The sequence below is a fragment of the Salmo trutta genome, chromosome 9 (genome assembly GCF_901001165.1).
Source record: "Salmo trutta chromosome 9, fSalTru1.1, whole genome shotgun sequence".
NCBI lineage: Eukaryota > Metazoa > Chordata > Actinopteri > Salmoniformes > Salmonidae > Salmo > Salmo trutta.
Window position 1 is genome coordinate 28775937 of NC_042965.1, and position 26942 is coordinate 28802878.

Genomic DNA, 26942 nt, shown 5'->3' on the forward strand with positions numbered 1-26942 from the left:
CTGAAATATCACATTTACATAAGTATTCAGACCCTTTACTCAGTACTTTGTTGAAGCAGTAATTACACCATTGAGTCTTCTTGAGTATGACACTACAAGCTTGGCACACCTGTATTTGGGGAATTTCTACCATTCTTCTCTGCAGATCCTCTCAAGCTCTGTCAGTTTGGATAGGGAGCGTTGCTGCAGAGCTATTTTCAGGTCTCTCCAGAGATGTTCGATTAGATTCAAGTCCAGGCTCTGGCTGGGCCACTCAAGGACATTCAGAGACTTGTCCCGAAGCCACTTCTGCGTTATCTTGGCTGTGTGCTTAGGGTCGTTGTCCTGTTGGCAGGTGAACCTTCGCCCCAGTCTAAGGTCCTGAGCGCTCTTGAGCAGGTTTTCATCAAGGATCTCTCTGTATTTTCCTCCGTTCATATTTGCCTCGATACTGACTAGTCTCTAAGTCCCTGCTGCTGAAAAACAACCCCACAGCATGATGCTGCCACCACCATGCTTCACCGTAGGGATGGTGGCAGGTTTCCTAAAGACGTGATGCTTGGCATCTCCCTGACCAAGGACCTTTCCCTCTGATCGCTCAGTTTGGCCAGGCAGCCAGCTTTAGGAAGAGTCTTGGTGGTTCCAAACTTCTTCCATTTAAGAATGATGGGTGCCACTGTGTTCTTGGGGACCTTCAATGCTGCAGAATGTTTTTTGGTACCCTTACCCTGATATGTGCCTCGACACAATCCTGTCTCGGAGCTCTACGGACAATTCCTTCGACCTCATGGCTTGGTTTTTGCTCTGACATGCACTGTCAACTGTGGGACCTTATATAGACAGGTGTGTGCCTTTCAAATTTTAAATACATTTATTTTATTTAACCGGGCAAGTCAGTTAAGAACAAAATCTTATTTACAATTTTTTATTTCACCTTTATTTAACCAGGTAGGCTAGTTGAGAACAAGTTCTCATTTGCAACTGCGACCTGGCCAAGATAAAGCAAAGCAGTTTGACACATACAACAACACAGAGTTACACATGGAATAAACAAACATACAGTAAATAATACAGTAGAAAAAGTCTATATACAGTATGTGCAAATGAGGTAGGATAAGGGAGGTAAGGCAATAAATAGGCCATGGTGGCGAAGTATTTACAATATAGCAATTAAACACTGGAATGGTAGATGTATATATATATATATATGAATGTGCAAGTAGAGATACTGGGGTGCAAAGGAGCAAGATAAATAAATAAATAAATACAGTATGGGGATGAGGTAGATTGGATGGGCTATTTAGAGATGGGCCATGTACAGGTGCAGTGATCTGTGAGCTGCTCTGACAGCTGGTGCTTGAAGCTAGTGAGGGAGATATGAGTCTCCAGCTTCAGTGATTTTTGCAGTTCGTTCCAGTCATTGGCAGCAGAGAACTGGAAGGAAAGGCGGCCAAAGGAAGAATTGGCTTTGGGGGTGACCAGTGAGATATACCTGCTGGAGCGTGTGCTACGGGTGGGTGCTGCTATGGTGACCAGTGAGCTGAGATAAGGCGGGGCTTTACCTAGCAAAGACTTGTAGATGACCTGGAGCCAGTGGGTTTGGCGACGAATATGAAGCGAGGGCCAGCCAACGAGAGCATATAAGTCGCAGTGTTGGATAGTATATAGGGCTTTGGTGACAAAACGGATGGCACTGTGATAGACTGCATCCAATTTGCTGAGTAGAGTGTTGGAGGTTATTTTGTAAATGACATCACCGAAGTCGAGGATCGGTAGGATGGTCAGTTTTACGAGGGTATGTTTGGCAGCATGAGTGAAGGATGCTTTGTTGCGAAATAGGAAGCCGATTCTAGATTTAATTTTGGATTGGAGATGCTTAATGTGAGTCTGTAAGGAGAGTTTACAGTCTAACCAGACTAATACCTAGGTATTTGTAGTTGTCCACATATTCTAAGTCTGAACCGTCCAGAGTAGTGATGTTGGACGGGCGGGCAGGTGCGGGCAGCGATCGGTTGAAGAGCATGCATTTAGTTTTACTTGCATTTAAGAGCAGTTGGAGGCCACAGAAGGAGAGTTGTATTGCATTGAAGCTCGTCTGGAGGTTAGTTAACACAGTGTCCAAAGAAGAGCCAGAGATTTTACATTACATTTACATTTTCATCATTTAGCAGACGCTCTTATCCAGAGCGACTTACAGTAGTGAATACATACATTTCATTTTCATTTCATGCATTTTTATATTTTTTTTTGTACTGGTCCCCCGTGGGAATCGAACCCACAATCCTGGCGTTGCACACACCATGCTGGCATTGCAAACACCATGCTCTACCAACTGAGCCACAGGTGTCGTCTGCTTAGAGGTGGATCAGAGAATCACCAGCAGCAAGAGCGACAATGACGGCCTACCCCGGCCAAACCCTAACCCGGACGACGCGGGGCCAATTGTGCACCGCCCTATGGGACTCCCAATCATAGCCGGTTGAGAAACAGCCTGGAATCGAACCAGGGTTTGTAGCACTGAGATGCAGTGCCTTAGACCTCTGCGCCACTCGGGAGCCCCAAATCATGTCCAATCTATTGAATTTACCACAGGTGGACTCCAATAAAGTTGTAGAAACACCAAGGATGATCAATGGAAACAGAATGCACTTGAGCTCAATTTCAAGTCTCATAGCAAAGGGTCTGAATACTTTTTAATAAATTTGCAAAAATTAAAAAAAAAAAATGTTTGGTTTGTCATCATGGGGTATTGTGTGTAGATTGCTGAGGAAAAAAATAATATATATTTTAGAATAAGGCTGTAACGTAACAAAATGTGGAAAAAGTCAAGGGGTCTGAATACTTTCCGAAGGAACTGTATATACAGTACCAGTCAAAAGTTTCAACACACCTACTCATTCAAGGGTTTTTCTTTATTTTTCCTATTTTCTACAATGTATAATAACAGTGAGGACATCAAAACTGTGAAATAACACATATGGAATCATGTAGTAACCAAAAAAAGTGTTCAACAAATCAAAATATATTTTATATTTGAGATTCTTCAAAGTAGCCACCCTCTGCCTTGACAGCTTTGTACACTCTTGGCATTCTCTCAACCAGGTTTACCTGGAATACTTTTCCAACAGTCTTGAAAAAGTTGAGTTCGGGTGATTATGGAGGCCAGGTCATCTGATTAAGTACTCCAACACTCTCCTTACTGGTCAAATAGACCTTACCCACCCTAGAGGTGTGTTGGATCATTGTCCTGTTGAAAAACAAACAATAGATGGGATGGCATGTCGCTGCAGAATGCTGTGGTAGCCACGCTGGTTATGGGTGCCTTGAATTCTAAATAAATTACTGACAGTGTCACCAGCAAAGCACCCCCGCACCATCACACCTCCTCTTCCATGCTTCACGGTGGGAAGCACACATGCAGAGATCATCCGTTCATCTTCTCTGCGTCTCACAAAAACACCACAGTTGGAAGCAAAAATCTAAAATTTGGACTCATCAGACCAAAGGAAAGAAATTCCACAAATTAACTTTTAACAAGGCACACCGGTTAATTGAAATGCATTCCAGGTGACTACCTCATGAAGATGGTTGAGAGAATGCCAAGAGTGTGCAAAGCTGTCATCAAGCTAAATGGTGGCTTCTTTGAAGAATCTCAAATATAAAATATATTTTGATTTGTTGAACACTTCTTTGGTTACTACATGATTCCATATGTGTTATTTCATAGTTTTGATGTCTTCACTATTATTCTACAATGTAGAAAATAGTAAAAATAAAGAAAAACCCTGGAATGGGTAGGTTTGTCCAAACTTTTGACTGCAACTGTATATATATATATTGTGGCAAACGGCAAGGAGAGGTGAGGGGCATGGTGATTGAAGGAAGATATCTTGGGGTGGCTCCACCCCCGAGCCTTATATGAACTTCCTGCCCCAACGAGGCAAGCCAGTGGATTGTTAAGCCATTGAGTGCTTGGGGATAAAAGAAGAAGCGGCTGCACAAAGGGTGAGAGGACCGAGAGGGAAAAGCCTGTCATGGAGAGGGTGAGAAGCGGGAGAATTACCTGTACGATTACCCGTTGTGAACTGGTTGCTGAATTCCCCCCTTTCCCACTGTGTGCAAATATCCCTAATAAATTCCCCATTTGCATTCTAGTTGTGCTCCTTGTGCGTGTTTGGTTATTGAACTGGTGATGTGGAAACCCCACACCCTTGAGCCTGCTACAATATAGAAGATATATATATACATACTTCCGTTCAAAACTTTGGGGTCACTTAGAAATGTCCTTGTTTTTGAAAGAAAAGCACATTTTTTGTCCATTAAAATTACATCAAATTGATCAGAAATACAAGGTAGACATTGTTAATGTTGTAAATGTGTAACGGCCGTCGTCAGATTGAGACCATGGTGCAGCGGAGGATGTGTTCATATTAAGGATTTTAATAAACGAATGAACACTATAAAAAAAGAAAACACTGCAAGGAATGACAGCCAAACAGTCCTGTCAGGATTAACAAACCTAGACAGAAGACATTCACCCACAAACCCCAAAGGAAAAACAGGCTGCCTATGTATGACTCTCAATCGGCAACAACGATCTACACCTGTTCCTGATTGAGAGCCATACACGGCTGAAACAAAGAAAACCACCAACATAGAAAAAGAAACCTAGAACGCCCACCCATGTCACACCCTGGCCTAACCAAAAATAGAGAACAAAAAACCCTCTCTATGGCCAGAGCGTTACAAAATGACTATTGTAGCTGGAAACGGTTGATTTTGAATGGAATATCTACATAGGTGTACAGAGGCCCATTATCACCAACCATCACTCCTGTGTTCCAATGGCACGTCGTGTTAGCTAATCCAAGTTTATCATTTTAAAAGGCTAATTGATCATTAGAAAACCCTTTTGCAATTATGTTAGCACAGCTGTAAACTGTTGTGCTGATTAAAGAAGCAATTAAACTGGCCTTCTTTAGACTAGTTGAGAATCTGGAGCACCAGCATTTTTAGGTCCAATTACAGGCTCAAAATGGCCAGAAACAAAGAACTTTCTTCTGAAACTCATCAGTCTATTCTTGTTCTGAGAAATGAAGGCTATTCCATGCGAGAAATTGCCAAGACACTGAAGATCTCGTACAACGCTGTTTACTACTTACTTCACAGAACAGCGCAAACTGTCCCTAACCAGAATAGAAAGAGGAGTGGGAGGCCCGGTGCACAACTGAGCAAGAGGACAAGTACATTAGAGTGTCTAGTTTGAGAAACAGATGACTCACAAGTCCTCAACTGGCAGCTTCATTAAATAGTACCCGCAAAACACCAGTCTCAATGTCAACAGTTGAAGAGGCAACTCCGGGATGCTGGCCTTCTAGGCAGAGTTCCTCTGTCCAGTGTCTGTGTTCTTTTTCCCATCTTAATCTTTTCTTTTTATTGGCCAGTCTGAGATATGGCTTTTTCTTTGCAACTCTGCCTAAGAGAAAAGAAAAGATTAAGATGGGCAAAAGAACACAGACACTGGACAGAGGAATATAGATTTGTTTTACCAAAGGACCGTTCTGTTTGCGCTCTCTGTTGTAAAACTGTTGTTTGTGGGACATTAAGTGTATGGCGTCATTTTGAAACGAGACATGGGAAAAACTTCATGGATGAGGCGGACAAGGCTGAAGGAATCAAAAGGGCTGTGTCCAGGTATGAAAAGCAAAGCAGTGTGTTTTCAAATCTACATGCAGTCAAAAATCAATCTACAGAGGGGAGCTACAAAGTTGCACAGTGCTTTGCTAAACATGGAAAACCATTTACTAATGGAGAATATATCAAGGAGGCTTTACTTAGTAGTTCCCAGGCTTAATTTGATGGATTGCCTAACAAAGACAAAATCATCTCAAAGACATGCCTGTGTCTGCCAGAACTGTTGAAGGGCGTGTTACGGAGATGGTTGAAAATGTAAAGGAACAGCAAACTGTAGCGTTAAAAGATGCACCTATGTTTAGTGTGGCTCTTGATGAGTGTGGATGTGAATGACATTCCACGTCTGACAGTTGCAAGATACTGTGACCCAGAGCAGGTACATGAGGAGCTGCTTGGTCTATAACCCATGCATGGTACTACTAAAGGGGAAGATATAGCAAAAGTCTTCACAGATCATTTTGAGGAGAGGTGTCGATATTAAAAACATCTCGCTATTACAACTGACGGTGCCCCCGCTATGGTGGGGAAACAAAAAGGATTCGCAAAGCTGATTGAACAAAAGATTGGCCGGGCCTCCTGAGTGGCGCAGCGATCTAAGGCACTGCATCACAGTGCTAGAGGCGTTACTGCAGACCCGGGTTCATTTCTGGGCTGTGCCACAACCGGCCGTGGCCGGGAGTCTCATAGGACGGCGCACAACTGGCCAAGCGTGGTCAGGGTTAGAGGAGGGTTTGGCCGGGGGGGCTTTACTTGGCTCATCGCGCTCTAGCGACTCCTTGTGGCGGACCGGGTGCCTGCAGGCTGACCCCGGGCGCCAGTTGAACAGTGTTTCCTCCGACACATTGGTGTGGCTGGCTTCCGGGTTAAGCTGGCAGGTGTTAAGGAGCATGGTTAGCTGGGTCATGTTTCGCCTCTCCCAAGCCTGTTGGGGAGTTGCAGTGATGAGACAAGATCGAAATTGGGGAGAAAAAGGGGTGTAAAAAAAAGAAAATGTCACTATCATTCACCAAGAGAAACTGTGTTCCAAGATCAAGCCTGTGGGGCTGATGGACAGCGCCTCTGTTTAGCGAGCTATGGAATTCTTCCAGTTGTGGGCAATTAGATATTCAATAGACACAATTAGTTGTAATGCACATATGAAAATCCTAACTGGCACACAGATCGTTACAAATGGTAGGGTAAATTGTAAATTGGCACTCCACACAAAAAAGGTCTATGCTATGTCAGGATCACAGGCTACAGGCACCTACAGCATGCGTGAATAGACCATGTGTTGCACTCCGACCACTCCTGTCAACACTTGTCCTTCCAAGCGTTGCCCTGGGAATGATGAGGTGCAGACAGAGCACAATGTGTTCTCTAGTCTTCTCAACATTTTATCTGTGAGAGTTTCAGCAGTAGTGGGTCAATCGATAAAAAAGCGATTGAAATGCATTACTTTTTGTGTATGTGTGGTGTGTGTGTGTGTGTGTGTGTGTGTGTGTGTGTGTGTGTGTGTGTGTGTGTGTGTGTGTGTGTGTGTGTGTGTGTGTGTGTGTTTGCTTTGTTACCTGGTCCAGTTTGCTCTGATGGCACGGGAAGGAGAAGGTGAAGCCGAGGGGCAAGGACGCTCCTTTCATACCCATGTACTCCAGGAAGTCAGCGATGCAGTGCACTATGTGGTCAAACAGCTGACAGGGAGAGAGAGAACAGAGAGAGGGAGAGAACGAGAGAGGCGACAGAGAGAAGGAGAAATAGAAAAGAGTGAGTGAGAAAGAGAGAAAAGATAGGTCAAATTACCAATGCAGTGGACTGGGACTGAGCTCTACTTATTAGGGTTGGGCAATATTTTATATCTATCGATGATAATTGAAAGCCATCGTCGATGGTGACGACATAGTGAATTGACAGACGATGGTTTAGCCTATTTTAGGCTATATTCCATCCTCTCCATTCAATATGAATATGGCCCTTGGGCAAGGCTACGCTTGCATCGTTTTATGCATGCATGGCTTTCTCCCGATCAAACACTGAATGAATCTAACGACCTTCCATTTCGAAGTTGTTTGAATATCCTAAATACGTAAGGTAGCCATGGGACTGGTAATGAAAGAGAACAAAGAATATCAATGGCCTATAGAAAAATATAATGACAAGTTAAATCAAGTTTAAAGTATCAGTGCAGGGTAAAAAAATCCCTCTCCTCCTACGCCTATCATAAAAGCTTGAAGATAAATGAAAGTTATGAACAGCAGCCTATTTCCCAAATATTTGAATAGCCTAAGAAGGTACTGTTGTCCTACAGTTGTCGCTTTCAAAAAGAACAAGAATATAATCCTCAAGTCTCATCTTTCAAAATACATAGAGTCCTCTTAATTTACAGCATTTCTCACACACAGACAACCAAAAGTTCCCAAATTAGCAGGAGGGATTGGGGGAAACTTCATTGCACGAGGTGCTCAAGTTCAGAACGGCTGTCAGTGAAAACCCGGTTTACCTCCTCTCCAGTGCCCTGCATGGCCTCCTGGGGAATGGCGTAGATCTTGTTGTGCATCTCCACACTGCGTCTCTTCCCACGCCGCACACGCACCAGCAAAACCCGGAAGTTGGTCCCTCCCAGGTCCAGGGCCAAGAATTCACCGCTCTCTGATGAGTTCAATGAGCACAATGGGGAGAGAAGCTAAGAAAGTAAGATTACACTGCAAAATTATATTTAGCAGTTTAGGGGTTATGTGCCATGGATTGTCAGCCATGGATTTCCAACCGCTAAACTTTTGATTGCTGGCCCATCTCTCTAACCCAGGGGTGTCAAACTAATTTACCCCAGGAGCCGCATTCAGTCTTAAACAAGGTCTGGAGGGCCGTACTGAAAATGTATTACATTTCCTGGCTGTCAATAATTTTATAAAAATAGTCCTCTATCCATTGTTTTTGGAATTTTCTATGCTCTCTGACTGTCTAGCTTTCATTTAGCTGACTATTAGCGAGCTGGACACAATCAAGAAACTCTATTATAAGTCCATTATAATTTCTAATTCGATTTGGTTTTAATAATTTGAAAGTATATTGAGTTTGTGTTTTTATTTGTAACAGCTTAAGGCTTTCTTCTCAGTTTCCTGCTATAGCCCTGCCAAGGACATCCATCTATTTTCAAGGATTTTCAAGGCCCATCAGTAGCTTATGGCTCCCTCTCCTACCATACACACATGGAGAATCTCAATTGCATTTCCTCGATTCCTTGTGTCCCCTGTCCTCACCCCCTAAAAACCCAGTGGATGAGGTCAGAGGTCCCTCCCCTCTGACTTTCTAATCCAATTGGTTTTGAAAAGCGGGAGAGGAGAGACGACACAAGGAATCAAGAAAATGCCATTGAGATTCTCCCACAGATAACGCTCCTCTCCCCCCTCTCTCCATCTTCTCTTCTCTTGACCCTGTACCTGTGCCGTCAGGCATGGAGCGAACAAAGGTGGGCAGCATCTTGACGGTGGCCTGGTCATGACTCTCCTTGGCCAAGCCTCTGTTCATCTCCTCTCCCATCCTCCTTTTCACATCCAGCAGCTGCTCCTGGCTCAGACGCAGAGCGTCCAGGATACGCTGCCGCCCGGCATGCTGGATAGCCAGCCGAAACGCCACTGCTGTCACCATGGCTGCTCCCTTCCCACTTCCGTCCTCCGAGCGCAGGAAACGCACGTCGCAATCCGGCACCAGCCGCCGCACCATCTTGTGGAGCCGCCGCGCAAACCTGGGAGAGGAGGCACAACTTTATTTTAAGCTTATAAAACGTTATTAAAAGGCTTATTAGCTATTAGTAAACTGTTTGTAAATTAAATATATTTGATCATGTTTCAGTTACTAGTGAATACATGTACAGTACCAGTCAAAAGTTTGGACACACCTACTCATTCAAGGGTTTTTCTTTATTTTTACTATTTTCAGTTGGGTTGTGACAAGGGTGGTATACAGAAGATAGCCCTATTTGGTAAAAGACCATGTCCATATTATGGCAAGAACAGCTCAAATAAGCAAAGAGAAACGACAGTCCATCATTACTTTAAGAAATGAAGGTCAGTCAATACGGAACATTTCAAGAACTTTGAAAGTTTCTTCAAGTGCAGTAGCAATAACCATCAAGCACTATGATGAAAATGGCTCTCATGAGGACGCCACAGGAAAGGAAGACCCAGAGTTACCTATTCTGCAGAGGATAAGTTAATTCGAGTTATCAGCCTCAGAAATTGCAGCCCAAATAAATGCTTCACAGGGTTCACGTAACAGACCGGTGGAAGAAGCCACCCATTCTGCAGCGATATGCCATCCCATCTGGTTTGCGCTTAGTGGCACGATCATTTGTTTTTCAACAGGACAATGACCCAACACACCACCAGGCTGTGTAAGGGCTATTTGACCAAGATGGAGAGTGATGGAGTGCTGCATCAGATGACCTGACCTCCACAATCACCCAACTGAACCCAATTGAGATGGTTTGGGATGAGTTGGACCGCAAACTGAAGGAAAAGCAGTCAACAAGTGCGCAGCATATGTGGAACTCCTTCAAGACGGTTGGAAAAGCATTCCAGGTGAAGCTGGTTGAGAGAATGCCAAGAGTGTGCAAAGCTGTCATCAAGGTAAAGGGTGGCTACTTTCAATCTAACATCTTAAATATATTTTGATTTGTTTAAAAAATGTTGGGTTACTATGAACACATGATTCCATGTGTTATTTCATTGTTTTGATGTCTTCACTATTATTCTACAATGTAGAAAATAGTAAAATAAAGAAAAACCCTTGCATGAGTAGGTGTGTCCAACCTTTTAACTGGTACTGTATGTATAAGCCATTTCCTAATTGGTCTTGTAATTTTAGCTGGCACTTGTGATGTAAGGGTCAACTCCATTGTAATTTCCCTCATCCACTGTGTAATTTAGTTAAGTCTATTCTAGGAGAATTGCTCTGAGTAGTCATGCTCTCAGGGAGGTGTAGATTGAAACTCAGGGAGGTGTAGATTGTTGAGTTGAGTTGGAATTCATTAAAATGAAACTCGACAATGTCCATAGCATTTTATTTTTAATGTCCTGAAACAACTGGAGCTGAAGTGCATTTGAGTCTTTGGAATCAGAGTTGAAGTCTACTTCCTCACTCGTCTTTAATATATCAAGGGTAAAAAAATCCAAACAGTACCTTATATGACTCATGCTCTGAATGGTGTGAAACTCAGGAGGTGTAGATTGTTTGAGTATCAAGTTGAGTTGAAATTTATTCAAATAAAACTTGACAATGTGCAATAGCATTTCATTTTTTGAGTCATGACCACATAGGCAAATTACAGTTGGCCCAGAACAGAGCAGCACGACTGGCCCTTAAATGTACACGTAGGGCATATATCAAGAACATGCATGTCAATCTCTCCTGGCTCAAAGTAGAGGAGAGATTGACATGTTGAAAGCACTGTTCAAATAGCTAACACACAGCTCAGACACCCATGCATAACCCACAAAACATGCCACCAGGTGTCTTTTCACAGTTCCCAAGTCCAGAACAGAGGCTAGGAAACGCACAGTACTATATAGAGCCATGACTACATGGAATTCTCCTCCACCTCGGGTAACTCAAGCTAGCAGTAAAATCAGATTTAAAAAAAAGAAAAGGTTAAAACAACACCTCACGGAACCACACGCACACACACAAAAATTATAAACCAAAAACTGTTTTAAGTGAGAAGTAGGCATTGCTCTGAAGCTGAAAAATTAAGGAAATTCACGAGCACCACAATGCCTACTTCACCCATGCTCTATCACACAGCTTTGACCTACTACAGTAGCTATGTTGGTCTATTGCACTTCAAACAATGTGTAGGCAGGATTGCTTAGGATTCAAACCTTCTCAAATAGCCTAACTCATATGCTTAGAGAAGGTGCTCCCACAATAATGTGATTTGTAACGCATATAAGGTAAAGTACTCGATTCTTCACACACCACACTAAGACATTATCCCATTCCACTTATACACAATGTCTGCCATCTGCCCAGTACAGATGAAACTGGGATTCATCCTTGAAGAGCACACTTCTCCAGCGTGCCAGTGGCCATCGAAGGTGAGTAGATGCCCACTGAAGTCGGTTACGACACTGAACTGCAGTCAGGTCAAGACCCTGGTGAGGACGACGAGCATGCAAATAAGCTTCCCTGAGACGTTTCTGGCAGTTTGTGCAGAAATTCTTCGGTTGTGCAAACCCACAGTTACATCAGCTTTCCGGTTGGCTGGTCTCAGATGTTCACGCAAGTGAAGAAGCAGGATGTGGAGGTCTTGGGCTGGCGTGGTTACACGTTACAAAGGAGAAATGCTCACTAATAGGGATGTAAATGAATTTGTGCACAAAATTTGAGAGAAATAAGCTTTTTGTGCATATGGAACATTTCTGGGGTCTTGAATTTCAAGCTCATGAAACCTGGGGCCAACACTTCACATGTTGTGTTTATATTTTTATTCAGTGTATATATTTCATAATCACATCCTTTTTTGGTCAGTAGGTGTGAAACATAACAGGTGGTGGTGTGTTGGACACAGTCCCTCAGACAAAGGTCTATAGAACCTGTCTGCATTCCTGATTTCTGTAACCATTAGCTAATCTGTGCAATATTGACAAACTCAAAACCACTTGTTTTGCAAACATGGGTCCTGTTCTATCAATTGCTGTGCTAATCAATGGACAGTTCATTACCTGTCAAAGGAATATGTAGATTAAAGTTATGTTTGTATTTCTATTTATTTTTGCAGTAAAGATGGTGACACTACAATAAAACACATTTAGGCCTACAATAGGGGCTATATCTAAAAATACATACAGACTAATGATAAATATTAGGTGTGTACCGATCTCATCATACTCGTATTCGTAATTGCATCCGTTTTATCACACTTGATACTGGTAATCGGATTTACTCATGATCGGAAAATTCGGAAGTGCGCTTTAAATGCCGGTAAAGCCTCAAGTGTGCATTACTGCAGAGTGCATCGTTCAGTTCCTTCACACACATGTTGTTAAACGAACCTGACAGATGAAAATGCACGATTTACTTACTTTGTCCTATTCAATTTCTCAACAAAGTAGGCTAATAAATAGTCTAATGCATGGCTGGCTACTACTGCCTGCGATTATTCCAGACACAGATTTATATGAAGGTAGGCTAATTCACTTGCCCCATATATTGTTTCACTTTTGAGAGGAGCAAAACTTCTCTCCCGAAACTTATGCCAACACATTTGTACAATCAAAATAAACGATCTACATTTGTAATTTTATTTTCTAATTATCTGTCACTCAGTAAACATGACTGGGCGAAAATAAATAATAATAGCAAGAAAGCATGGGGATCACGACATAACGACAGTACGTCGTCAGCAATGGAATACTTATACGGACAGACAAAGTAGGCATACTAAACAACACCAAGTAAACAGGCAAAAACAACCATATGGCCTCAGAAAAGTTGACAGGAAAAAACTAAATTGTACAACAATGATGAGCTACGGATTAGGATTCATTCATAATGTTTGGAGAAGGGGAGACTTAACAGAGCCACACGTGTGTCTGTCTGGAGAAATGAGAGCAGAGGGAGAGCAGCTTGTTCAACTGATATCCAGCCTGTTTCTTTACAGACAGAAGAACTAGCCAATAGTTGTTTAGAGCACACAGTGTTTCACACTGTTTGAGTGAAAGAGAGATGCGTGCTGGCAGCTGAAAATTCCTTTTTTCCATTCAAGGATAACTACAAAAAATACTTGTCATAATCGTATTCAGAAAATTCTCCATCCCCATTAGATACTCATTTTGTCAGAGTACTCGGCACACCCCTAATAGATATACGTTATTTTAATAGCAGAACACTGTAAAGTCCATTATTCTTCTGAAGAGTATTAATTAGGGTGTTTGAGAAGGTTTGAATCCTAAGCAACCTGCATACACATTGTTTGAAGTGCAATAGACCAACATAGCTACTGTAGTAGGTCAAAGCTGTGTGCTAGAAAACCTTGGTAGTTCATGGGTGATGTAGGCATTGTGGTTCTCCTGAATTTTCTTTCTTTTTTGCCTTCTGACCAATGCCTACTTCTCACATAAAAGTTTTTTGTTTCTAATTTCCATGGTTTTTACACTGGAAGGTGATTATACAAAATTATAATACAACATCACAACCTCTTCCTTGACTACTGTCACATTAGGTGGCTCGGAGAACGAGGAATGAATTGGGGCAAACTGCTCCATGTTCTGCACCTGCAGAGGTGTTGCTGCTCCCCCTGACATCAGTCATCCACCTCGGTGGAAACGACTTGGGACAGACAAAGGTGACAGCCCTGGTGCGTCAGATGCGAGCTGATTTGGAGGTAGTCATCCAAATGTTCCCCGGGACAATGGTGTTCTACTCTGACATCGCACAGCAGACGAGTTGGATGTTCCAGTGGGAGGAGGACTTCAACAAGCGCATAGAGATGGCCCGGCGCTATGTCAACCAGCTTGTGTTTGCATTTCTCCGTGACAGGCGCATGCCCACAATCCGCCACTCTGTAATAAAGCACAGTTTCCCTGGGCAGTAACATAGGTATGGCGTGCATCACACGGAAGGTAACAACCTCCTCCTTGAGAGTCAGAGCTGGTCTCTCCTCCGTTCTAGCAAGACACACACAGTAGTACACAACACCACACTTGGTGGTGGTGCCATTTGCCTGCCACTCCACAAACCCAAAGGCTCTTTTAAGAGCCACCTAATAAATGAAAATAAGTGTGTGTATGTCAGGAAGGTGCTGTCAAAACTATAAACTAAATAATGGTCAAAATGTATCCTACAGAAGGCAAACCCACAATCTTCAGATCCACAGACGGTATCTCTAACCATTACACTACAAACCCTGTTCTACAAACATTGACAGACCATTTAAATTCTCGATGCCTTTGTTTCACTGATTGAACATGTATTTATGTTGCTTGGATAAAATACAATAGTCTAAAAAAGCAATTCACTTTTGCCTGTGAAAACACACAATCCTACTCATTAACGACAAAATGGTGCCGGAAGAAACGGCAGCAGTTTTACGGGCGCCCAACCAATTGATCCATTATGTTTTTTTCGCGTCATTTGTAACTTATTTTGTACATAATGTTTCTGAAACCGTATCTTACGGCAAAAAAGAGCTTCTGAATATCAGGACAGCGATCACTCACCTCGGATTAGACAAAGATTTTATCTTCAACAAGCAAGACGCACAGGACATTCTCCAAACACCCGACAGGGCCAACATCCCTGTTATTCGCAAGAGGAAGCGACGCAGGTACAGAGGACAAAGAGCCAGATGCCTGGTCAGGACCCGGAAAAGGCGAGAGGGAAAGCTGCCATTACCGTCAATACTACTCGCCAATGTGCAATCATTGGACAATAAACTAGATGAGGTACGATCACGAATATCCTACCAACGGGACATCAAAAACTGTAATATCCTATGTTTCACGGAATCGTGGCTGAATGACAACATGGATATTCAGCTAGCGGGATATACGCTGCACTGGCAAGAAAGAACAGCACACTGCGGTAAGACGAGGGGGGCAGTCTGTGCATATTTTTAAAAAAACGGCTGGTGCATGAAATCTAAGGAAGTCTCTAGATTTTGCTCGCCTGAAGTAAAGTATATTGTGATAAATTGCAGGCCACTACTTGCCAAGAGAGTTTTCAGCTATACTTTTCGTGGCTGTTTATTTACCACCACAGACAGATGCTGGCACTAAGACCGCACTCAGTCAGCTGTATAAGGAAATAAGCAAACAGGAAACCACTCATCCCACAGGCGGCGCTCCTAGAGGCCGGAGACTTTAATGCAGGGAAACTTAAATCAGTTCTACCAAATTTCCATCAACATGTTAAATATGCAACCAGAGGGGAAACAATTCTAGATCACCTGTACTCCACACATAGAGACGCGTACAAAGCTCTCCCTCGCCGTCTATTTGGTAAATCCGACCACAACTCTATCCTCCCGATTCCTGCTTACAAGCAAAAATTAAAGCAAAAAGCACCAGTGACTCGGTCTATAAAAAAGTGGTCAGATGAATCAGATGCTAAACTACAGGACTGTTTTGCTATCACAGACTGGAACATGTTCCGGGATTCTTCCGATGGCATTGAGGAGTACACCACATCAGTCACTGGATTTATCAATAAGTGCATCGAGGACGTCATCCCCACAGTGACTGTACATACATACATACCCCAACCAGAAGCCATGGATTACAGGCAACATTCGCACTGAGCTAAAGGGTAGAGCTGCCGCTTTCAAGGCGCGGGACACTAACCCGGAAGCTTACAAGAAATCCTGCTATGCCCTCTGACGAACCATCAAACAGGCAAAGCGTCAATACAGGGCTAAGATTGAATCATACCACACCGGCTCCGATGCTCGTCTTACATGGCAGGGCTTGAAAACTATTACAGACTACAAAGTGAAGCACAGCCGCGAGCTGCCCAGTGACACGAGCCTACCAGACGAGCTAAATCACTTCTATGCTCGCTTCGAGGCAAGCAACACTGAGGCATGCATGAGAGCATCAGCTATTCCGGACGACTGTGTGATCACGCTCTCCGTAACCGACGTGAGTAAGACCTTTAAACAGGTCAACATACACAAGGCTGCGGGGCCAGACGGATTACCAGGACGTTTGCTCCGGGCATGTGCTGACCAACTGGTAAGTGTCTTAACTGACATTTTCAACATGTCCCTGATTGAGTCTGTAATACCAACATGTTTCAAGCAGACCACCATAGTCCCTGTGCCCAAGAACACAAAGACAACCTACCTAAATGACTACAGACCCGTAGCACTCACGTCTGTAGCCATGAAGTGCTTTGAAAGGTTGGTAATGGCTCACATCAACACCAGAAACCCTAGACCCACTCCAATTTGCATACTGCCCAAACAGATCCACAGATGATGCTCTCTCTATTGCACTCCACACTGCCCTTTCCCACCTGGACAAAAGGAACACCTATGTGAGAATGCTATTCATTGACTACAGCTCAGCGTTTAACACCAAAGCTCATCACTAAGCTAAGGATCCTGGGACTAAACACCTCCCTCTGCAACTGGATCCTGGACTTCCTGACGGGCCACCCCCAGGTGGTGAGGGTAGATAGCAACACATCTGCCACACTGATCCTCAACACTGGAGCTCCCCAGTGGTGCGTGCTCAGTCCCCTCCTGTACTCCCTGTTCACCCACAACTGCATGGCCAGGCACAACTCCAACACCATCATTAAGTTTGCAGACGACACAACAGTGGTAGGCCTGATCACCGACAACGACGAGACAGCCTATAGGGAGGAGGTCAGAGACCTAGCCGGGTGGTGCCAGAATAACAACCTATCCCTCAACATAACCAAGACTAAGGAGATGATTGTGAACTACAGGAAAAGGAGGACTGAGCACGCCCCCATTCTCATCGACGGGGCTGTAGTGGAGCAGGTTGAGAGCTTCAAGTTCCTTGGTGTCCACATCAACAACAAACTAGAATGGTCCAAACACACCAAGACAGTCATGAAGAGGGCACGACAAAGCCTATTCCCCCTCATGAAACAAAAAGATTTGCCATGGGTCCTTAAATCCTCAAAAGGTTCAACAGCTGCAACATCGAGAGCATCCTGACTGGTTGCATCACTGCCTGGTACGGCAATTGCTCGGCCTCTGACCGCAAGGCACTACAGAGGGTAGTGCGTATGGCCCAGTACATCACTGGGGCTAAGCTGCCTGCCATCCAGGACCTCTAAACCAGGCAGTGTCAGAGGAAGGCCCTAAAAAGACCCCAGCCACCTCAATCATAGACTGTTCTCTCTACTACTGCATGGCAAGCGGTACCGGAATGCCAAGTCTAGGACAAAAAGGCTTCTCAACAGTTTTTACCCCCAAGCCATAAGACTTCCGAACAGGTAATCAAATGGCTACCCGGACTATTTGCATTGTTTGCCCCCCAACCCCTCTATTTACGCTGCTGCTACTCTCTGTTTATCATATATGCATAGTCACTTTAAAACCTCTTGGGGATCGAGGGTAACCTAATCCCACTGACGGGATTGCTAGCAAGGCGGGAAATTCAAAACATCAAAAATCAGATAATTTCAATTTCTCAAAAAATCAACTATTTTACACCATTTAAAAGATAAACATCTCCTTAATCGAACCACATTGTCCGATTTTCAAAGAGGCTTTACGGCGAAAGCATAAAGTTAGATTATGTTAGGAGAGTACATAGCCAAAAAAGTACACACATCCATTTTTATTTCAAGGACAGGTGTCACCAAAAGCAGAAAACCAGCTAAAATGATGCACTAACCTTTGACAATCTTCATCAGATGACACTCCTATGACATTATGTTAGACAATACATGCATTTTTCTTCTATCAAGTTCATATTTATATCCAAAAACAGCATTTTACATCGGCGCGTGTCGTTGAGAAAACTGCCAGTTGAGAAAACTGCCAGTGAATTTACAAAAAATACTCATTATAAAACGTGGTTAAAGTATTAAACTGTTATTCAAAGAATAACGGTTGCATTCTCCTGAATGCAACCGCATTGACAGATTTCAAAATAACTTTACTGGGAAAGCATACTTTGCAATAATCTGAGTACTCTGGTCAGAAAAATACACTAGGCTATACAGATAGCCACCATGTTGGAATCATCTAAAACCATAAATAACATTAGCAATATTCCCTTACCTTTAATAATCTTCATCAGAAGGCACTTCCAGGAATCTCAGGTCCACAACAAATGTTTATTTTTTTTTGATGAAGTTCATATAACTCCATGCTGTTCCGTGTTGTTAGCGCGTTCGGTAGGCTACTCAAAATGAAGGGCGCGGGAGGGAAAAGTCACAGCGAAAAGTTTAAAAAAATCTATTTACGTTCGTTCAAACATGTCAAACGTTGTTTAGCATCAATCTTTTGGTCCATTTTTAACGTGAAACATCAGTAATATTTCAACCCGACCTCTCCTGTGTCTTGAAACACGTTTTGAAAAATGTCTCGCCTCACATGAATGCGCATCTGCACGCAATAATGAAGTGACGACATCCCAGGGACGTCAACTTCCCTTCCTTCACATTCGGTCTCTGTTCATCATAGACGCTTCAAACAACTTTATAAAGATCGTTGACATCTAGTGGAAGCCATAGGAAGTGCAAAATGAATCCTTTGTCACTGTGTGTTTTATTGCCAATGACTTGAAAATAGTACAGGCACAAAATTTTCATTTCCTGCTTGTATTTTTTCTCAGGTTTTTGCCTGCCATATGAGTTCTGTTATACTTAGAGACACCATTCAAACAGTTTTAGAAACTTCAGAGTGTTTTCTATGCATATTCTATTTTCTGGGCCGGAGTAGTAACCTGTTTAAATTGGGTACGTTTTTCATCTGGCCGTGAAAATACTGCCCCCTAGCCCCTAGAGGATATTATACATTCATGTAAATACTACCTCAATTGGGCTGACCAACCAGCGCTCCCGCACATTGGCTAACCGGGCTATCTGCATTGTGTCCCACCCACCAACCCCTCTTTTACGCTACTGCTACTCTCTGTTCATCATATATGCATAGTCACTTTAACCATATCTACATGTACATACTACCTCAATCAGCCTGACTAACCGGTATCTGTATGTAGCCTCGCTACTTTTATAGCCTCGCTACTGTATATAGACTGTCTTTTACTGTTGTTTTATTTCTTTACTTACCTATTGTTCACCTAATACCTTTTTTTCACTATTGGTTAGAGCCTGTAAGTAAGCATTTCATTGTAAGGTCTACACCTGTTGTATTCGGGGCACGTGACAAATAAACTTTGATTTGATTACTACACGTGCTTAATTACGTCACTTTTTTTTTGAGCCGACTTCGCTGCCGGACAGAGCGGGGAACCTGGATCACGCCCGGCAGGCAGCCCAGTTCCAAATCGAATGCAATCAACTTTCAACCAGTGCAAAACAGGCCTACACAGGTACACGGGCGAGATAAATTGAACCCCCTCAATGATTCTGATGTTGTTTTACCTGGGTGCACTGTGGTCAGCACCCTGACTACTTTTTACTTGTGGATGGCGACTTCTGGGAACACACTGAAAAGAAACTTGACACTGTGTTAATCAGTCAGCACAAATTTGGATTATAATAATAAATACGATAGCTAGAAGAGTAAGTTTAAATTACATTTTATTCAACTATCTGGCATGTAGAGCTAGTTAGAGGACATTTTCCAAACAATGTATGACAATGTCTCAGACTGTGTAACCAGGGGTATCACAGAGATGTAGCAATGTCCACAAGATTGGAGAGGAGAAAAATGGTAGCACTTAATTTAAGTAGGATTCATAGTTCTTTGACTTAGTACAATTTAATTTACCACCTATGAAATGAAACAAAACAGCAGAAATTCTTTGAAAACAGCTACTGTAGAATTTATTTTGCTATATATGTGATCATACTTGACTATTTCTATTGTGAAATTCTCGCACTGTGGAGCCCTGACCCCCCGCCAACGTGCCTGGTGAAATAGACAACTTACCCGCCAATGCCAAAATCTACTCGCATTTGGCAGGTGTTAATTTTAATCCTGCCTGAGGATTTTGGCCATTGAATGCTCAGTCTGATCGTGTGGGCATTAGGACACACATTTGAAGATATTTACATACAAAGCCCTGATTGGCTGATAGGATGGTCTAATGCTGATTGGTTAAAACCGCATTCCAGCCGGTGTCTATTCCGGAAGTTGCCACCGGCTAAATCTATGACGTTAAAATGCCTATTTTCTCTGTTCCATCTGACTGCGCAATCCACTGTCTCATCAGCCCAACCAGGCAACTTATAAACTTGATCTCCACTATATAAAGCATCTTGACATTATCTCACATTTCTTTTAGACTAACATTTTGTTTTCAACAGCGGAGATTTGTATAAACCTTGCTGTCTCTCTCTCCGACATTTGCAACATTGTTTCAACATTGAAATTGGATCTCCTGCTGTCCCATAGTAATGAACGTGTAGGGAGTTGGGACGAGGCAGACAGGCAGGCAACGTTTCTCAGCCAGTCTAGATCATGAATCAGCTGGCATCTTTATATGGATATACAGTTTAAGTCGGAAGTTTACATACACCTTAGCCAGATACATTTAAACTCAGTTCCTGACATTTAATCCTAGTAAAAATTCCCTGTCTTAGGTCAGTTAGGATCGCCACTTTATTTTAAGAATGTGAAATGTCAGAATAATAGTAAAGAGTGATTTTATTTCAACTTTTTTCTTTTATCACATTCCCAGTGGGTCAGAAGTTTACATACACTCAATTAGTATTTGGTAGCATTGCCTTTAAATTGTTTAACTTGGGTCAAACGTTTCGGGTAGCCTTCCACAAGCTTCCCACAATAAGTTGGGTGAGTTTTGGCCCATTCCTCCTGACAGAGCTGGTGTAACTGAGTCAGGTTGTCACGGCTGTGAAAAGGAGAGGACCAAGGTGCAGCGTGTGTGTAGTTCCACATTTTATTTACTCTGTGAAACTATGCAATACATCAAATAACTGAATAGACAAAACAACAAACCGTGATCTCCAATTAGAGACAACGAGGACCAGCTGCCTCTAATTGGAGATCATCCCAAACAAACCAACATAGAAATACAAAATCTAGAACCTAAGAACATAGAAATAGAACACATAGAATAAACCCCCTGTCACACCCTGACCTACTCTACCATAGAAAATAACAGCTTACCATGGTCAGGACGTGACACAGGTTTGTAGGCCTCCTTGCTCGCACACGCCTTTTCAGTTCTGCCCACACATTTTCTATTGGATTGAGGTCAGGGCTTTGTGATGGCCCCTCCAATACCTTGACTTTGTTGTCCTTAAGCCATTTTCCCACAACTTTGGAAATATGCTTGTGGTCATTGTCCATTTGGAAGACCCATTTGCGACCAAGCTTTAACTTCCTGACTGACGTCTTGAGATGTTGCTTCAATATATCCACATAATTTTCCTGCCTCATGATGCCTTCTATTTTGTGAAGTGCACCAGTCCCTCCTGCAGCAAAGCACCCCCACAACATGATGCTGCCATCTCCGTGCTTGCAAAGCCTCCCTCTTTTTCCTCCAAACATAATGATGGTCATTATGGCCAAACGGTTCTATTTTTGTTTCATCAGACCAGAGGACATTTCTCCAAAAAGTACAATCTTTGTCCCCATGTGCAGTTGCAAACTGTAGTCTGGCTTTTTTATGGCGGTTTTGGAGCAGTGGCTTCTTTTTTGCTGAGAGGCCTTTCAGGTTATGTCGATATAGGACTCGTTTTACCGTGGATATAGATACTTTTGTACCTATTTCCTCCAGCATTTTCACATGGTCCTTTGCTGTTGTTCTGGGATTGATTTGCACTTTACGCACCAAAGTACGTTTATCTCTAGGAGACAGAACGCATCTCCTTCCTGAGCGGTATGACGGCTGCGTGGTCCCATGGTGTTTATACTTGCGTACTATTGTTTGTACAGATGAACATGGTACCTTCAGGTGTTTTGGAAATTGCTCCCAAGGATGAACCAGACTTGTGGAGGTCTACATTTTTTCCCCCTGAGGTCTTGGCTGATTTCTTTTGATTTTCCTATGATGTCAAGCAAAGAGGCACTGAGTTTGAAGGTAGGCCTTGAAATACATCCACAGGTACACCTACAATTGACTCATGATGTCAATTAGCCTATCAGAAGCTTCTAAAGCTATGACATCCTTTCTAGAATTTGGCTGTTTAAAGGCACAGCCAACTTAGTGTATGTAAACTTCTGACCCACTGGAATTGTGATACAATGATTTATAAGTGAAATAATCTGTCTGTAAACAGTTGTTGGAAAAATTACTTGTGTCATGCACAATGTAGATGTCCTAACCGACTTGTCAAAACTGTAGTTCGTTAACAAGAAATTTGAGGAGTGGTTGAAAAACGAGTTTTTATGACTCCAACCTAAGTGTATGTAAACTTCCGACTTCAACTGTATACAAACAAATGTCAATTGAAAAAAGGTATAATGAAACACAGCTAATTTGCAGTCTTTCCAGTTTCAGTTTGAAGAGATTGTGTTGTTGGCTAGCTCCTCTGAACAACAGTGTCCTGACGAGTGAGCACATTTTCTATGCCAGGCGAAGTCGCACCTCATTAACTAATTGTTATGGATTTATCCAAATAAATGTCACTAGAAAACAGCTTATGCAAATGCTGCTACTTTGCTGTTATTCTTGCTGCACTTTTTGACGAGACTGTAAATTAGCCGTCGTTGGCTAGCTAGTGTTGGTGTTCGTTTCCTTGTTCCTTGTCAATCATTGGATCATTGGTGAAATTAGCATTATGACAATATCTTTAATTAAATAATTCAAAAAACTTTATTAATGCAATTGCAGACAGAAGTTGACAACAGGAACATAACTCATGTTTCCGAGTAAGTTCTGTATCAAAGAAAAGGTCCCATGTTATTTTATTAAACCCGAAGTCCAGCCCTAGTGATGTCACTGCCTACATCATTATATTTTACTCATGAGGTGAAATGAGTCCAAAACCATGCCTACTCATGTCACGTCCTGACCCTTGTAAGAGGTCATCTTCCATAGTAGAGTGGTCAGGGCATGACAGGTGGTTGTTTTTGGTTTTCTGTTTATATGTGGGCTTTTTCTAGATTTCTATTTCTATGTTTTGTTTTCTATGTTTTGGCCAGGTATAGTTTCCAATCAGAGGCAGGTGTCTATCGTTGTCTCTGATTGGAAGCCATACTTAGGCAGCCTGTTTTTCCTTTGGGTTTTGTGGGTAGTTGTTTTCCGTTTTGTCAGTGTACCTTACGGAACTGTTGGCTGTCGTTTTGTTATTTTGGTTTAAGTGTTTTCATTAATAAAGGAAATATGAGCACTTTACACGCTGCGCCTTGGTCCCCTTTCGACGACCCTTGTGACAGAACTACCCACCACCAACGGACCAAGCAGCGTGCATTCTCCAGGAGGAAGAGCAGGACCAAGCAGTATGGTTCAGAGGAGTGGACCTGGGAGGAGATCCTAGATGGGGTAGGACCCTGGACAAGGCCTGGGGAGTATCGTCGTCCGCAATGGGACATAGAGGCAGCGAAAGGCGGAATGACGATACTGGGAGGAATGGCTAGGCAAGCAACAAGAGGCCGAGAGGCAGCGGCAAAAACATTTTTGGGGGGGCACGCGGGTATATTGGCGAAGGCATGGTTAAGACCTGAGCCAACTCCCCGTGCTTACCGTGGGGAGCGAGTGACTGTAGAAGCACCGTGTGATGCGGTGGTGCACACGGTGTTGGTGCAAGCTCCTTACCGCTGCCGTGCTAGAGTTGGCATTCAGCCAGGAAGGAGTGCGCCGGCTCAGCGTTCCTGGTCTCCGGTGTGTCTCCTCGGCCCAGGTTATCCTGCGCCAGCTCTACGCACGGTAACCTCAGTTCGCCAGCTCAACCCAGTGCGGCCTATTCCAGCTCCCCGCCCTTGCTGGGCTATGGGCAACATCGAGCCAGGACGGGTTGTGACAGCCCTAAGTGCCAGACCTCCAGTGCGCCTCCAAGGCCCAGTGTACCCTGTGCCTGCTCCGCACACTCTCCCTCCAGTGACGCTCCTCAGCTTGGAGCCTCCAGCGACGCTCCTCAGCCCGGAGCCTCCAGCGACGCTCCTCAGCCCGGAGCCTCCAGCGACGCTCCTCAGCCCGGAGCCTCCAGCGACGCTCCTCAGCCCGGAGCCTCCAGCGACGCTCCTCAGCCCGGAGCCTCCAGCGACGCTCCTCAGCCTGGGTCCTCCAGCGGCGGCCTGTAGGTCAGAACCTCCAGCGGTGGTCTACAGCACAGAGCTTCCGGTAACGATCTACAGTCCAATTCCTCCGAGAATGATCCATAGGCCAGGGTTATAGGAGCGGAGGGATCTGCGGGCGGAACGGGGGTTACGCCCTGAGCCGGAGCCACCTCCGTTGCTGGAGGATCGGAGGGAGAGGAGGGGTCTGGGTGTAGCACATGAGCCGCCATAGACGTTTGTCATCCTCCCTTCCCTCCCTTTGTGTTTGGGGTTGTTTTTGTTGGTTTTTGTTTGGGTGCAGTCAGGGTCTGCACCTTTGGGGGGGGGGGGGGTACTGTCATGTCCTGACCCTTGTTAGAGGTCATTTTCCATAGTGGAGTGGTCAGGGTGTGACAGGTGGTGGTTTTCTGTTTATATGTGGGCTTTTTTAGATTTCTATTTCTATGTTTTGTTTTCTATGTTTTGGCCGGGTATGGTTTCCAATCAGAGGCAGGTGTCTATCGTTGTCTCTGATTGGAAGCCATACTTAGGCAGCCTGTTTTTCCTTTGGGTTTTGTGGGTAGTTGTTTTCCATTTTGTCAGTGTACCTTACGGAACTGTTGGCTGTCGTTTTGTTATTTTGGTTTAAGTGTTTTCATTAATAAAATAAATATGAGCACTTTACACGTTGTGCCTTGATCCCCTTTCGACGACCCTTGTGACAACTCAGCTATATAAACAAGAGTTTTAGTGTTATCTAAAAGCTTAGCAGTAAATGTCAAAGTTTATTTATAGTGGAATGTCTTACTAATCTCTTATCTCTTACACTCCCCTGCAGAGTTCTGTCTTCACAGTCACACATTTCTCAGACAGTTTCTTCATAAGAGGCAAAGAGCCTAGAAAAGTACTGTGGAACAATATTAAACCTCATAATGTATATGTGTTGTTAATCTGTAGTCTAGGACCCTATAAATGTAAGGAGGGAGGGGTCTTATAACCCCTCCCCTTCTATTAATACAACATAAGCCTAATCAATTATTATAATACATCAAACATTTGGTACAGCCCCTATCATGACCCCTAGGTGAACCCCTTTCACTAGCAAGCCAGTACGGCAATGGAACATTTAGAATGAACGACTGGGTCGTGTCCATAGATACAGATCAAAAAGACTGAATGACTGGGTCGCGTCCATAGATACAGAACAAAAAGACTGAACAACTGGGTCGCGTCTCTAACAACCCTAGATTTGTGTCGGGACTCTATCTTGTGGAAGGATGAAATAGTATGGATACATTCATCAAAATAACGTTTTTAATGAAAATATGTCAATCATTATTGACTTCGTCTCGGGCCTAACAACACCCGTGCCAATATACCCTCCAAACACCAGCTTTTCGGGCATTATCACTTTTATATAGCGGGTTACCAACATATTCAAATAATCATTGACATATTTTCATTAAAAACTTTATTTTGATACATTTTTTCATTCTATTTCATCTTTCCACAAGATAGTCCCGACACAAGCCCACTCCCTTACCCAGATTAATGGTCATATTATAATCGGATCAGATCGATGTCATGATCTGGGCCAAAAACTTAATCCCAACTGAACAGGCTGAAATTCCAGGCATTTTTTTTACCCTTTTTTAAAATGTTCACCTAAAATGACATACCCAAATCTAACTGCCTGTAGCTCAGGACCTGAAGCAAGAATATGCATATTCTTGATACCATTTGAAAGGAAAAACGTTGAAGTTTGTGGAAATGTGAAATTAATGTAGGAGACTATAACACATAAGATATGGCAAATGATAATACAAACAAAGATTTTTTTTTTTTTATCAGCTTTGAAATGCAAGAGAAAGGCCATCATTTCAGATAGGAGACTGTTTACTTTAGATGTTGGCCACCAGATGGCAGCAGTGTGTGCACAAAGTTTCAGACTGATCTAATGAAGAATTACATTACTGCACAATATTTTGTATCAAGTCTGCCAGGAGTTTGCCCAAATGTGCCGAATTGGTCAATTGATACATTTTCAAGTACATAACTATAGAGAACATACAAAAATACAATGGTAATAAAACATTTCAGTTTGCACACTCCCAGGAATGTCATACAAAATAGATTATTAGCTTATACACTAACTTTCACACATCTAGATGGCTGGGCGGGGTGGGTGTGGAGCCAGAGACAGCAGTGGGGTCAAACACTATCCCCAGTTCCTACATTTGAACATAAAAATAGATTTTATCCAACAAAACTATGCTACATGTTTTATCTCTGGGACCCTCAGGATGACAAATCAGAGCAAGATTACTGAATGTAAGTACATTATTTACCTTCAGAGGTGAATGTATCAAACCAGTTGCCGTGGTAAACGTTTTTTGTTGTTGTGCACTCTCCTCAAACAATAGCATGGTATTTTTTCACTGTAAAAGCTACTGTTAATTGG

The 26942-nt window shown here is 43.2% G+C and overlaps 1 protein-coding gene across 2 annotated transcripts in view; it reads right to left on the minus strand.

Moving 5' to 3' along the window:
- The window catches only part of LOC115200353 (hexokinase-2), a 92182-nt gene that overhangs the window by 4393 nt on the left and 60847 nt on the right, over nt 1-26942 (minus strand). For both annotated transcript variants that reach the window (XM_029763350.1, XM_029763351.1), the window contains exons 10-12: nt 9090-9394; nt 8150-8298; nt 7224-7343 (exon numbers count right to left, since the gene is read on the minus strand). In XM_029763350.1, coding sequence (XP_029619210.1) covers nt 7224-7343; nt 8150-8298; nt 9090-9394 — 574 coding nt within the window. The remainder of the gene's footprint in view (nt 1-7223; nt 7344-8149; nt 8299-9089; nt 9395-26942) is intronic.